The 15,979-nt window shown below is 34.0% G+C and overlaps 1 protein-coding gene across 4 annotated transcripts in view; it reads right to left on the reverse strand.

Moving 5' to 3' along the window:
- Positions 1-3,820: 3,820 nt before the first annotated feature.
- The window catches only part of HYCC1 (hyccin PI4KA lipid kinase complex subunit 1), an 80,300-nt gene continuing 68,141 nt past the window's right edge, over positions 3,821-15,979 (reverse strand). For 3 of the 4 annotated variants that reach the window (XM_027102667.1, XM_027102665.1, XM_027102666.1), the window contains one exon: positions 3,821-7,770. In XM_027102667.1, the coding sequence (XP_026958468.1) occupies positions 7,196-7,770 (575 nt within the window). In that variant the 3' untranslated portion in view covers positions 3,821-7,195. Of the gene's footprint in view, positions 7,771-8,567; positions 8,864-15,979 lie in introns of all 4 variants that reach the window. The other variant, XM_027102668.1, reaches the window with a different exon arrangement.

Genomic DNA, 15,979 nt, shown 5'->3' on the forward strand with positions numbered 1-15,979 from the left:
GTGGTACACACACACACACACGAATATTATACAGCCATAAAAAAGAAGAAAATCTTCCCGTTTGTGATAACATGGATGGACGTTGGGGGGCATTATGCTAAGTGAAATAAGTCAGAGGCAGGGGTGGAAAGGTGACCAAAATAGGTGAAGGGAGTCAAAAGGTACAAACTTCCTGTCATAAAATATGTAAGTCATGAGGATGTAATGTACAGCATGATCACTACAGTTAATAATACTGTATTGCTTATCTGAAAATGGCTAAGAGAGTAAATCTTAAAAGTTCTCATCACAAAAGAAAAAACATTTTGTAACTCTGTATGGTGATGGATATTAACTAGACTTACTGTGGTGATCATTTTGCAATATATGCAAATATTGAACCATTATGTTGTACATCTGAAACTAATATAACATTATGTGTCAACTATACCTCAATTTAACAATTAATTTTAAAACACGTTTGTCTTTCCTAACTACAAACCACTACCAGAGACATAAAGATAACCAATTCATTGCTGTCGGCTACTAAACCAAATGTTAAGTTTGTATAAGAATCAAATGAGAAACGTGTTAGAAATAAAGGTTTCCATGCTTCACTCAGTGATTCTGATTTAGAGGGATCAGCACAAGGCCTAGGAATCTCTATTTTAAAAAGCACCATTTTTTCCCTAATGCAGGCTGTCTTTAGATCATACTTAGAGAAATAATGCTTTCCTCCCCGCATACCAGCAAATATACATGTGCTGAACATATGTACATATATGAATATATAAACATATATAAACACATATACACCCATATTAAATGTTCTACCCAAGTCTTATAAAAATGGGATTGCTCTATGACATGTTTTTTCAGGGAACATTCTATTAAATAATCTCTCTGAATCACCACATACACATCTGCGTTGTTTTCCACAGCTACATCATATTCCACTATATGTGTGCACCATAATTTATCCAGTCCTCTATTAACAGTCATTTAGATTGTTGCTTTTTTTTTTTTTTTTTTGCTATTGCAAGCAATGCTGCAATGAATACCTTTATACCTTATGCTAAAATTTCTGTAAAATATAGAGAGTGGAATAAACATGGAAGAGCAGGATTCTGCTAGGTCAGAAGATGTATGCACTTTAAAGTTTGATAGATCCTGCTGAACTGCTCATCAATTTAGTTGTACCAATTTAAGTCCTGCCAATGGCCTCTTAAACTAATGATTTCCCCACACCTATACTAATACTAGTATCAATCTTTTTAATCCTTATCTATCTGACAGGTAAAAAAATAAACAAAATCTTAATTATATTTTACTATGCTTTTAATATCAGAATAACTAGCATTCAGTTTACCACTGAAACACAATTACCTAAAGCTCTACAAAACGTATCATAATTTATTTTTGGAAAACTTTTATTTTGACCTTAAAACTTAACTCTGTCACCTATAAGACAGATGGAATGAGTGAATATCAAACACATGTCTGTTATGTAGTATTCACTTAGTATCTTCTTTTACCAAGTGATAGAAAAGTGAGAGTCACAGGACCTATGTTTAAGCTCTAGCTTTCCACCCAGCAGCTAAGTGACCTTGGGCAAGTCACCTGCCCTTTTGAGAGCTTCGGTTTCCTCTTTTGTAAAATGGGAACTCTAATCATTTTATAGGACTCTTTTGAAGATTAAATGAGATCATAATTTTAACTACAAATATTAGCTATCTACCACCACAATAACAATGCAAGGGAAATTACCAAGTGACTAGAATTATTTGTAAAAGCCTTTCTTAATAATTATAAAATAATTATATGCTGGTATTACAGATTCTATGGACTGAATCAACTATTTATTGGGATTGCTAAAGTCACTAGAAGAGCTTGTATTCCATAGGGCTAACATACTGCCTACAAAATCGCTTCTCTTGTTTTCTATGATTGCTCCTCTAATAGCAGTCAGAAAATACTTCCTAAATTACTTACCTCGTTAGATTAAATGGAATTATCCAAATATATAATCAACTATACAACAGGATTTTTTTCAAGCTTCTAAGAGGGTTTTGTTTCTAAGCACACACAGTAATCCTATTCAAGTAATGTCATGGAGATTTCCTAGAGTCAGTAAATGAAATTTAAAAATTTTACTGTAATACAATATGTTGGAGACCTTATCCTTGATTCTTTCCCAAAACTAACGTCAACCTAACTCACACATTCATTGAATGTCTCAATACCTACCATGTACAAAATCCTATGCTAGGAACTAGGGGCATATAGTCTCTGCACTCAAGAGATAAAGACCCATATGAAAGATAAAAGGGCAAAGCACTGTTATCTAAATTTGCCTGTACTTCTGGTATGACAAATAATCAGTCACTGGTGCATGACCCATGGAGCTCATCTTCTTTTGGATGGATACTAATGAACTTGTCACACTTCTCATCCATAGCCATGTAAAATGTAAAGCCAGGAATGAGATGTCACTGTCCTATGGCTTACTCCCAAAAGCTCTCAATGGCTCAACTCACCTAAGTCTTCCTCCTTTAATTTCTTCCTTCACATCATGACTTTTGCAAAATTTTATGATGATTTTTTAATTAGTAAAGTGATCTGGAAAAAATATTTTTTCAGTTTTTATTTCATTAAAACAAGAGGCAACACTGCTCTATAAAGTATTGCAATATGGAGAACATTTACACAAATATACAAAACTTCAAAAAACTAAACTCCAGTTTATTTCCATAGCCTTAAAAAGGTAGAGAGCACATAAAAATATCCAAAGTCGTAATTTATTCTTTAGGAATGTAAACTCTAGGAACACGATTAGAAACAAGTCAATTTACTATGAAAAGATTAGTATCACTACGTGATTAGAAATAAAGATAAGAGGTACACAATAAACTCCACATAAGAGAAAATAACAGTATGTGAAATAGGACCTTCAGTTTACTAGTAGAAACTTCATATCAAGACATAAGTACTCTAGAACTCTACTATTAAAAAACACAAAAGCATCTTCTAAAACGTTCACTGGTAATCTCTGTAGGTATGCACAAGTTACAAAATACAGAAGACAACATATTTCTGTTCTCTGATGAAGAATTTAACAATATTAAATATAAATGTGAATAACTCAAAGTATTGAGTATAATTTTACTAAGCAATTAATCTAAAAGTATAAATTCATGCTAATTAAAGGACTAGAGAGTTTATTTTTTATCCAAAGATTGGGAAGACACTATTATACATTAACTTCTATCTACAATGGTTAATTTAAGTACCCATCAAATTATTCTTTTTTTAAATGGCTTTTTAAAAAATATTTTTTCAGGGGCTTCCCTAGTGGCTCAGTGGTTGAGAGTCCGCCTGCCGATGCAGGGGACATGGGTTCGTGCCCCAGTCCGGGAGGATCCCACATGTCATGGAGCAGCTGGGCCTGTGAGCCGTGGCCGCTGAGCCTGCGTGTCCGGAGCCTGTGCTCCGCAACGGGAGAGGCCACAACAGTGGGAGGCCCGCATACCGCAAAAAAAAAAAAAAAAAAAAAATTTCAGTTACCTTATTTAACAGATATATTTCCTTGATGTGCTTCCCTTTAATAAAGTGTAGACTTATTGTGCCTATAGACTCAAACGTTAAATAGCCTTACTTTAATATCTGCTGAAAATTAGGTCTCAGGGTGTATTTTTCTTTACAATTTAAATTTAAAGGTTTCAACACTTTAATTTTATTCTTCCAAAACAGACAAAATCCCTTAAAAATGGGATCATCTTTCATCCATTTTGGTTTAAAAATTTTATTTCCCTTTATTTTAACTTTTTATCTTTAAAAGTTAATAACTTTTATAATTATTATTGAATAATGTTTGCTAAGTAGTTACTTCATAATTGAAAAGAGCAATGAAATATTGCTTTTTCAAAACACACTGAAATCATTTAAGGACTGAGAACTTCTACTCTTCAAATCTACAGAGCTGCCTTTAAAAGTTCCATGGTGGTATAATAAGGGATTCCAGGGTGCTCACCTGCCCTGGGACACTCCCCTGAAGTCTTTGTTTCTCTCTCCACTTGGATTCTAAAACGGAAAAGCTGGCATCCAGCTTCACTACAATATCCCAGGTAGTCGGATATCTGAAGAGTGAGAGGTTGGGTAATTTCAAGAATCTTTTAGAGGTTTAAAATGTGGAATGGGACTACAATGTCTGCACAGATCCTCTGAGCTATGAGGTGCGAGGCCCCAGTTTTGTGCAGAATCCTTCTTGTGGTAAAAGGTATTACTCTGGATATACACAAGGTCTGTGACCAAATGGTCACATCAGTATCTTCATAAGAAAATGACCTACAAAAGCCACTCCAACTTTCAAATTTGGAAAAGTGAGTGGGACAAGAAGAGCAGGGATAATTATCATTGTTACCACAGTTAGCATTACCCAGTATTAATAACTGCTATAAAAATTTTCAAATGTATAATCTTTATTTGAAATAGTATCAAAGGTACTACTAAAGAATTTTACTGTTACCATAACTCCACATTCCAGAAAATCAACTGGGACAAATTACTTGGAGCAAAAATTCAGAACCACTCCTCTGAGTAAGCCTTCAGGGTTTTTAAAAGAAAAAACACATGCAGATTTGTTGTGCGTTGTGTAAAAGGGTGGTACCCCTTTCATACTTAAAATTGTAGGCATCTACACCTCTGATTCCATTTTCAAATAACAGAAGAATATAAAATGTTAACATTTTTATTGTAAAAATAAATGAGATTCATTAAAAATTTAGAATTAGGGGACTTAAGTCAGTTGACACCTAAAAAATTAATTAGCTTTAAAAACAATGAAGATTATAATGATCTAGTATCCAACATATTTGATCTAGGGTTGTGAGAACACTGAGAATTCTAAATATTAGATAAGTGATTTGTTTGCACTTTGATACTGTCTTCTCAAACTTTAATGTACATAATAATCACCTGAGATCTTATTAAAAGGCAGATTATGATTCAGTAGATCTAAAGTGGCTCTGAAATTCTGCATTTTTAACAAGATGGCAGGTAATGCCAATGTTCCTTACTGGTCCTCAGACCACAATGATTTATAATAGCAATGATCTAGAATAGTAACAAAATGAGGTTCCATTACAACAGCTGAACATTAAAATCTGATCTCTTATTTGTGCCAGCTAATGTTTCCTCAAACTTATTCTATAATGTTTCCTAAGCACCTTAACTTGCCTCCAATGCCAATCTTTTAAATTAGTTCTTAAGACTATTATTAATATTGTTAGAAGCTATGCCTAGGGGAAGTTCTTTGTTAAAGAATTATAAAAAGACAATAGGAAATTCACAGTAATTGTACACAGGATTTAAATTGTAGACAGGATTTCTATTAAATTAATACTTTATCAACTTTCACTGTCTGGTTGCTTTGCTTTTTTTTGTTTTTTCCTACAATGTATGCCAATAGATCTTATTCCATTTCTATCAGTGGCACTAAAAAAATCAAATTCACTTACATTAAAAACCATATTTTATTCAGGGTTACTGAATAAAAACTAGTTCATGCTTTTTGAAGAACTGGATTTAAAACGATAGCCAAAGCAGTTATGGTCAAAACTGCATTCATAGTGAAAATGCTTTAGCAGTCTTCAAGACATAACAAATTTTTCACATATTTGAGCTCTGCATAAGCAGGTACAAGAGGAAAACTAGCATTTTCTCTGTGTGACCACAGCTAAAGACTGTGAATAAGGAAACTACTGTGTACTAACCATTAACAAGGGGACAGCTCCCTACATCTTCCTCCCCAGTCAACTTGGTCTCTCATCCTCAACCCTGCTTTCTCTCTCTTACCCTAGATTATTACTTAAGTATACTTGATTTATAAGGAACCTCAACCATAGCTGAAATGACCACCACTAGCAAACATCAAATTTTTACATCCATCTGGATGTCACCTGACTCTCTATAGCTACATACAAGTTTGTTTAGCTTCTGCCATATTGCCTTTTTATTTTTATTTTTTGGTTGGGAGCAACTACATTGATTATTCTTTCTATCATAACAAGAACATTTCAAATAGGCCTGTTCACAAAACAAGAAACACATTTAATATTTTTCATACTTAAAATTTTAAATTTAAGAACACAAACATATATAACCCTAAATTAGTTAATATATAAATGTCCTTTGTCCATATTTCACTATTTTTATTTTCTTTCAATGATATTTTATAGATGAAAAATTTACCTAATTTCCTTCATTTGTAGACAAACAATTCAATATGGTAAACACTGGTATCTTGAGAGATGGGTTGCAAAATTCAGTCATTTCCAGGAAGTCTTCAATGATGTGTGCTCTGAATTGTGGGAATCCAAACTAAGTAGGTTTTCCGAAGTCCAGCAGCAGGGTAAGTCAGTTTTATGGCCTATTACATCTTAGGAACTGAAAGGGATCTTCACCTGCTAAATCCAGATCAAACACTTCAAAGCAACACATCTACTAGCAATCTGATTTCTGATATAAAAATGTTCCAAAGATAACAATGGAAATCCCTCTTCCCATCCCCTGGAATCATATCATATTTTAGGTTACGGAGTTACCAGGCATTTTCCAGTGCTTTATATAAACTGTTCTACTAATCTTAAAGACGATCTGGTTACAAACATTTTTAGCAGGCACTTTTCATACACGTCATTTTTGTTTTTTCACATGCCTGTTTTTCAGACTGGCTCGCTGAACAGCCAGCTGTAGAATTCCTGGAGTTGTACAGCAGCCTCATCCTTGAAAACACTGACTGTTCTCATGCAAGGAGATTCCCTTTTACACTGAAGGCCAAACACACAGCTACCAAAATAGGAGTTATTAAAGAAAAAGACTCATAACCTCTCATGAGCTGTGACCAATCTGATCAGACAACCTGCCAAAATGTATTGTCACACTGACAATCTTACGGCAACAGAAACAAATAAGAAAGTAAGAAAAGAAAAAAAAGACTCAAGCCAAGGGGAAAACACACAACCAAGAAATAACAAAACCATATTTCAACTTACTGCAACCTAGACATTATTCCCTTCATAAAGTCAAGGTAGCCTTCAGAATTTAAGACATCAGGGCTCCTGACAGGAACAGGGATGAAAGACGACCCTGGGAACTTCCATGAAGAAGCAAAGTGGTATTTTCTGATTCACTGGTTACGTGAGAAAACTCTTACAAATTAATCTGTGGACAAAGTAATGCTAATACTAGGAGGTCTCTGCTGACCTGTTTGATGCTTCATTGGAAGTTCAGTCCTTTCAGAAACGTAAATAAGCGTTTCTTCTTGCAGACTACAAGCAGAAAACCTATTGGTATCTGTCCCAGTCCCACAGCCAACAGCAGATGATGGGTTATATGGGACTGTGACACCACTAACTTGTTCAAAGGATTTACTGAATACGGTCGCAGCGGTCTTAGCCAAACCATGACTATTAGGTTTAGGCAGAGATTGGCTGGTTGTTAATGTAAGTCTCTTCAAGGAGAGAAGCTCGAGATTCTCACTTTGGGCTCTCTGAGTTTGTTTTCGAGCAAAGTGATCTTTGCAAGACTCCCCTGCAGTTTCTTTTTCTTTTCCTCCAGTTTTGTTTCCTCCTGACCGTCTCTGAGTCTTTCCTACACTTCCCTTGTTACTACAATTTTGACTATTGTTTGCTAAACCCGACTGGCTAGTACTAGACGCAGCCCTGGAATAAAATCCCTCGTCAACTTCAGATATCTCCATCAGTTCTTCTTGACCTGTTAATTCTGTATTTCCTAAACAAAGAAATAACAAAAATTAATTAACATTAAGCATTTTAAGTAATTGTTTTTTCATGATTCATACCAAATCAAGTATACTTTAAATACATTAAATTTTAGCAAAATATGTAAAGCAACAGATTATAGACCAAAATCAAAGGATAATCAAAACATTCTATAAAATGTCAACAATAGTTCATTATAATTAAATAAGAGTAATTTAGAGTGTATTAAACGAAAAGCATGCCATAAACCACACCCCACTGTGTTTTTAGAAAAAGTTCTCTTACTATTCATGCAAAAGATCAGAAACAATTAGGAAAAATACCACACAGTAAAATTAGAGGTAAATTCTCCCCCAGTAGCAAAGCAGTGTAAAATCAAAGACCATACCAAGGAACTTTTTAAAAAATAGTATTAAAATATTTCAAAGATTTTTTTAAAGGTTGCACTACACATTCTAGATTATTTTACTAAGAGAAAAATATACAGACCATAAGTATCACAAGCTCAAACTTGTTAAAATTCTTTATACATTCTCCTTCATATCAAAGATGGAAAAAATACAAAGATAAAGAAGTAATTTTAGATCTCAAAACATAAGCAGAAAATTACTTTGGAAGCAATTTTCTGCCTCATTTTCATAACCGTTTACTCAGAGAGCAGAGCTACGACCATTCCAAAGAGCATTAAGAGTCATTGAGAAACTGTGGTACATAATTCATGCATTTTGATTAGGTGACATGCAAAATTTTTGTGACTGTGCAACTGTTGCTTAAAACATGCAGCAGTGACCCTTTGCCATGAGATACCTTGGAGTGCAGCTATAAAGTGCTCTGCTAAAACTGCACTCTGCCAGGTGAGTTTATTCCATCCTCCATCATTTTTCTTACAGATTTTTGCCTCCTGATCTCTGGCAAGCCTTTGCTCTCAGTTCTAGGATCTGTGGTTGTTTCCTGTACACCCTGTATATGCTGAGCATCAATCTCTCCTAGTGTTCTGCCTTTTTCCCCATTCCCGGTCCTCTCTCCGGCCACATTTGTGACACTAATCTCAGGAATGACAAGGATGCCCAATTCAGTAGTATCATTATTGTTGTCAGGTTGCTCTAGAATTGAAGATGATAAGACAAAATGATGGCTGAAAACAAAACAAAATAAAAATGCAAAACAAGAAAAGCGAAAAGATCCAAAACAAAAATTGGACGAGTGAATGTTAGGTGTTAAGCCAAATATTTGCACTGTAGAAATTACCATAATTTACCATACTCTGACAGCACTGGAGACAATGGGGTCATGTTCTTTAATTTCAAATGACAATGACAAAACTCAGAGCATCAATTAATGTTCTGTATTTTTTCACACACATATTTGATGTGGACTATGAAACAGAAATTTTTTTATAGTTTAAAATAGAATTTCTATTATTTTTAAGATAATATTGTGACCACTTGAACTTATGTCAAGCTTTAGGCAAATTTTCAAGGATTTATAGCCAAAACTTTAGCTCTTCTTAACATGAGGAACCAAGCCACTTAGGAATTCCCCTTGCACAATTTTTTTATTAGATTACACTGAGACTGCCTTAATAAACCACAATATTGGAAAAATGCTTATGCACTTACATCATGGTTAGTAATGCTACAGGTATAGTTTTTGTTTCACACACCAATCATCTTGTACATTAAATAAATATTAATGTGGCTGTGACATAATTAAACAGTCTATTCCTTCAGACCATACTAATTCCATAAATTTAGGCTAATTTGTAACCGTTCATTACTAAACTGGAGAAAAATAAAAATGGATTTGGAAAAACAAATTGGCTATTGGTCCTTTATTCTGAAAATGGTCATTCGGAATCGAAACAAAGGAATGAAACTCCTAACGAGTTAATACTTGTAGACATTTTATTGTGTCTCAAATCACAAAGCCATGGTTTATTTAAAGTTGTCAAGGAAATATCCGTAACAGATGGGAAAAAATAACATGAATATGTCTACCATGGACCAGTAATGAAAGTGAAAGTTCAAAACACCATAAGACTATGTAAAACAGTATATACTCTTTTAAAATGTAGAACACAAATCTGTGTGAGGGACATTACCCACTATTTTCAAATATTTTTCATTTCAAGGTCTCCTGAATGGTGCTACAACATGTGAAACAGTAACAGGCAAAACACTGGCGGCCAGAACCATATATTCCTGTGGGCGCCCACTTTGCTGTGCATCTTTAAGTACTACGAATGCCTGGCTCTCACCCTAGACATTCTGATTTAAATAGTATGAGGTATGACCTGGGCACTGGGATTTTTAAAACTTCCCACATGACCAATGTGTAGCAAAGTTTAGAACCACTGCTCTATTCTGATTCTTTCAAATTTTGAAAACTTAAAATGAAAGTTATTATGGATGCCCTAGGTACTCCATACCCAGCAGCAATATGCACCTCCAAAGGTCCTCAAAGCTTCATATTGCCCTGCGCTGGTAGGCCAATGCGCTGGTATATTAATTTCCCAATTAGCTAGCGCTTCATAAACTTTTTTTTTTTTAAATTGGGGTATAGTTGCTTTACAATGTTGTGTTAGTTTCTGCTGTACAACAAAGTGAATCAGCTCTATGTATACATATATTCCTTCTCTCTTGTACCTCCCTCCCACCACACACCCCCCATCCCACCCACCTAGGTCAAAACAGAGCACTGAGCGAAGCTCCCTGCACTATACATCAGGTTCCCAGTAGCTATCTGTTTTACACATGGCAGTGTGTATATGTCAATCTCAATCCCCCAGTTCATCCCATACCCTCTCCCCCACCGCATGTCCACACGTCCATTCTCTACATCTGTGTCTCTATTCCTGCCTTGCAAATAGGTGCATCTGTACCATTTTTCTAGATTCCACATATATGCATTAATATACAATATTTGTTTTTCTCTGACTTACTTCACTCTGTACGACAGACTCTAGGTCCATCCACATCTTTTGACTGAATACACTCTAAATGAAATTTTTATTTCCTAGACAGACCAAAGCATGTTGGTGAGGTTGTATGACATTGGTGCTTCTGCTTCCCTAATAGAGGTTTAATGAGACTAAGAAGTTCCAAACAAGCCTATTCCCCATTGCTAATAGTTGTCTTCAATGTGAGGGCAAGTGACACAACATTGTAAAGCAACTATACTCCAACAAAAATTAATTTAAAAAAAACAAAATCAAAGTAAGGGCAAGTAAAATCTAACTGAGGTAAATGCCAGAGGCCACTGCAACTGAGAGTAAAATCAGCATGGCACTGTTGGTGACAACCAAGAATTGTCCATTTACACTGTAGAAGCAGTTTCACAAAAGATCTATTAACGGGATCATTAGTGCAAAATAGTTATAAACTGTTGAAATTATCCAGACATAACAAAGCCAATGATTACTAAAATTTAACAAAATTTTAAAAGATAAGCATAAGTAGCCTAACAGAATAGAAAACAATCTACTACATTGATTGGCACTAAATAGTTTTCTTGAGAGTGTTCACATATATTATTCAATTATATTCTTAGAATAATGTGTTGGTGCACCTCTGAAGCAGACAATTTGACTCCCATTTACAGACAAGGAAACTGAAGTTCAGAAAGAGTTAAACAACTCTTGTATGGGGGATCTAAACAGTATAACATACTATAAATTCTAACTCTTCAATTCATTAAAGTCAATTTGAGTTAAATATTCTCTGATAGAGATTTTTCAATTACATATAACTTACTTGCTTAGATTCCTGGCCATTTTCATAGAAAGCAAATAAATTACTTGGCTGAACACAGAGCAAGAGCAAATAAATCTCTAAGAAAACCTAAATAAGTCATAACTCTCAAGGTTAATTTATTTTTTTAATTGGGTTTATTTTTTAAAAGATGTCAATGAAAATTAAAATGGTGCTGCAACGTGAAAATTTAGAATTTTGCAGGAAAAACTAGAAAATGACAAGAATATTATATAAAATAGCAATAGGCAATTGGATTGCTAATCACATTCACTGGGATAATGATAATAAAGATCTGCAACCCAAGAAAAAATAACATTAATTTTTTTTAATCATGAAATTAACTGGCATGTGGAAAAACAAGATATGTTTTTCCACAAGCAAAAATCTTTAATTCATTTATGTATGTTATCACTCAAAAATGGTAAAAACCATAAAACTTTTAAACTGCTTATTAAAGTAAATTCATAGAAAGAAAAACATGTAATTCTGCACAGAGCTAGAAAGAAAAGAAATATAATTCTCAGGAAAATTACAGGATAAAGAAAGATAATTACATAGCAAACATCTGTTATGTTATCTTGCTCCCTATTATTTCTCCAACTTCTTCCCCTATATAATTCTGTGACCCAATCCCACTACACACAACTTCTTATTGGTCTTACTATTCTCTAGGCCTGGAATGCTCTTCCCCACATAGCTACGTGGCTCACCTCCTTACTTCCTTCAGGTCTTTTCTCAAAACCTTCTCAGTGAAGTCTTCCCTGATCATCCCATCAAGTTTCAATATTTCCCATATTTCATATGCCCTCTTCCCTACTTTGTTTCTTTTTCTTCTTAGCACTTCATTACTTTCTAACCTACAATTATTTATCTTGTCTACCAGATGTAAGTTCCATGAGGCCAGGGATTTTTATCTGATTACTGCTGTATACCTAGTTCCTAGGAAAGTAGATTGCATTAAGTACGTGCCTAATAAACATTTGTTTGATAAACTGAACGAATCTCCAGTTATGAGGTGAAATTATTAAAATAAATAAAGCTGAAAGACCATAAAGAAGGAATGAGAAAGGTAAGCTGGGAATGTGTTACTTGACTTGATAAAATGAAAAAATAATGTATAGCATAAAAGAATTTTTAGGGACTTCCCTGGTGGTCGAGTGGTTAAAACTCTGCACTTTCAGTGCAGGGGGTGCAGGTTCAACCCCTGGTCGGGAAACTAAGATCCTACATGACGGGTTGCGTGGCCAAAATAAAAAGAATTTTTAGATGGCAAAGAAAAGCAAAGGATTTTTGTTTTAGAAAAGTGTAGTAGCTACCTCTAAATGTAGGTTTAGTAAAATGCTTATTAACATCAGAAAGACTTTTTATTTTTAAATCTATAGTTCTTTTATTATATTATCCAGAGAATAAGAAGAGAAAGTTATTCTTTCTTTAGAAAGACCATAAAGGAGATGTTTTAAGGGAATATAAATGCATAAGAAAATAGAATCTGCTTAAAAGCCCAGAACTTAAAATTTTATGCAAAATGTGTCATGATTGTTCTATACCTATAAAAAAACAGTACTTACATTTGACTTCAAATAATTTGAAAAGTTCAAAAAAGATCCAAAGAGAAACTTCTCAGAGAATATTTTATTTGTACAACCTCTATAAATACGTAATATTCTCTCCATGTACAGATATGAGGAGAGTTAAAGAATACATTTAATAGACATTTCCAAATTGGTTCTCAAAGCCACTCAAATCATTTCTCCCTACAAAATTTCTTCTGGCTTTGAGGGAGAAAAAAAAAAAAAAAGGTGAAACAAATTGCAAATATCATTAAAACTGATCATGAAAAGTTGTGATTTCTCTCATATGTAACTTTATAATCCCAAATATCTATTCCATTATGTCACTCATGAAACTCTTTACCCTAGCTTTAGCTTCTATTTTTTCACAGCTGCCCTACTTACTAAAAGTGACAATTTAAATAAAGGAGCAATTTATTATTCACAGAATTTACACAACTCTGTACTCAGACTGATTCATAAGTCTAAAGGAATCTGGAAAAAAAAAAAAGACAATCAAGGTGAATCCAAAAAAACAAACAAAAAAGAAAGGAACCTGGTTATGACCTAAGACACTTGCAAATTCATTTGCAAAATCAATAAAATAAGCTGACATTAAAAAAAATTAATCTGTATCATACAATTTTGACATTAATTATGAAAAGTATTTTAGAGTACACCCCAGAAGAAAGTCATACATATTCCTTTACAATTTATAAGATATATTTTAAATGTCATAAAATACCTGAACAATTTCATATTACCCAGTTTGATGTTTACAATTCATTCTATTCAGTGGAAGACAAATGTTTTCTATATTCATTAAGCTATTCATTGCAGTGTTATCCATAATAGCAAAAAGTTAGAAACAAATTATTTAGCATATTAAGGAAATGGTTAAGTAAATGCTGGAATATAAACTCAATGTGGTGTTATGTAGCCATTAAAATAATGGGACTTACTAGAAGAACTTGGGAAAATGTTTGACAGTGTTAACTCAACAAAAGCACAGTATGTAAAAAAAAATTAATTAGAGCGTAACTATGAAAAATACATATACGTATGGAAAAAAAACTGTAAAATGGTAATTGTTTAAGTACCGGGATTATAAGTGAATATTCCTCTACCCAGTTTACTATCATGTTGTTGCACTGTTTTTCAATAAAATAAGGAAAAAAGAAGCAAATTGCTCAGTCTATATTATAAATTTATCATTTATTCACTTATTCATGCATTCAACTATTTCTTGAGCACCTATTACGTGCTAGACATTGTTTTAGACTCTGGGGATACAATGGCCAACCAGACAGACAAAGACACTGCCCTCACAGAACTTACATTGTAGTATGGGAATTAAGTAAACAAGGGAATTTTAGATAGTGGAAAATGCAAAGAAGAAAAGAATAATGGGAAAGAGTAAGCAGGGTAGTGGGGAGAAAGTCTACTTTAGATGGGTGGTCTGGGAAGACCTCTTTGAGGAAAGGATATTTGAACTGAGATCTGAATGATGAAAAAGCACTGGCTACACAACAATGTGGAGGAAGAGAGTTCAAGCTGGCACTTATTAATAATTCAAATCTCAGCTCAAATATCCCCAATTCCTAGTACAAAGACCCTAAGGCAGAAATGGCTTAGAACGTTGAAGGGTTAAAAGGAAAGATGAGAGTGGTCTTCAAATGAGGTCACAGTGGTAGGTAAGACATCACCAGGGCCACCTATGCCATAGTACAGAGCTCAGACTTTGTTCTGATTGCAATGGGCAGCCATTGACAAGTACACAGATAAATTATTTGGGTACTTTATTAGCATTCTTTATCAACAGAAGTCACATCTGTATAACACAAAATATTGAGCACGAAGTGTGTCCTGGGTTAGAAAGAACAGCACTGTAACAGTCCACAGCCTGGGCCAGTAATTTGCAAGGCAGATTAGAGTGAAGTAAAGCTGCCATAGAAACACAGAATAAGGTCCTGGCAGTTAAGGGGCTGCACTCTGAGCAAGAACATGAATTACTAAGATTTAGTAATATTAATCCTGAAGCCAGAAGCAGAATTTCCAGGTAAGAAAAGAGCAGCCTGGGTCACAAAGAAAAAACACAGTCTGGACAAGAACAATTTATTTACGGACACACTGGTTAGGAAATATTACCAGATTCCTTAAGTAAGAACAGGCAAGTCTTTAACTTGTGTATATAGTAAATGACACAATGCCCCTTATTGAGGTAAATTCAATTACTTGCAATAACGTTTCATCTTTATTAATCTCAAGTATAAAAAAAAATCTCTTTGAGAACTGCCAACACTGCTGCTGGATCAGGTGAATCCTCCATGATTAAAGATCCTCATGACCAGAGTCCAAAAACTGGTAAGCAACATCTACTAAAAAACTATCTATAAAAGCTTATTTCTTCCTCCGTGCGCATTGTACAACAAATGCTCCTTAAAAGGTTGGGGGAAGGGTAAAGCTCAATAATAAATAACAATAAATAATAAGTTCCTTAACTACAGCCAGAATTATATAAGGCATCCTTAGTAAAAAAAAAAAAAAAATGTAGAACACAGTCATTTACAAACAACCGTTTTTGCCTCATAAAACAAATAATTTTAACTATCTTGCTTCTCTGTAGAGAAAATTACTTTATTTTATCTAGAAATAAACTAAGATTTTTTGTTTGCTTCTAAAGTTGGCCAGAATTCTTAAGACTACTGTCTTCCTCTTTAAGCCTTATGTTCACATGTGTCAATTGTATTTTAGCTCTCTGGTCAATATGTCCTTTTTCTTTGTGTCACCCAATATTTTCTAATATATTATTTTGTCTTCCATGAGTAAAAGGTCAATATCAAAAATGTCAGTTAAAATTCATGCAATGCTAAGTTTGGTCAGAAGGAAATGCTTATTTTTGGTTCTAATGTTTTAT

This window comes from Aethalodelphis obliquidens, unplaced genomic scaffold, assembly GCF_003676395.1.
Source record: "Aethalodelphis obliquidens isolate GAN/ISIS:26980383/991018 unplaced genomic scaffold, ASM367639v1 scaffold5, whole genome shotgun sequence".
Lineage (NCBI taxonomy): Eukaryota > Metazoa > Chordata > Mammalia > Artiodactyla > Delphinidae > Aethalodelphis > Aethalodelphis obliquidens.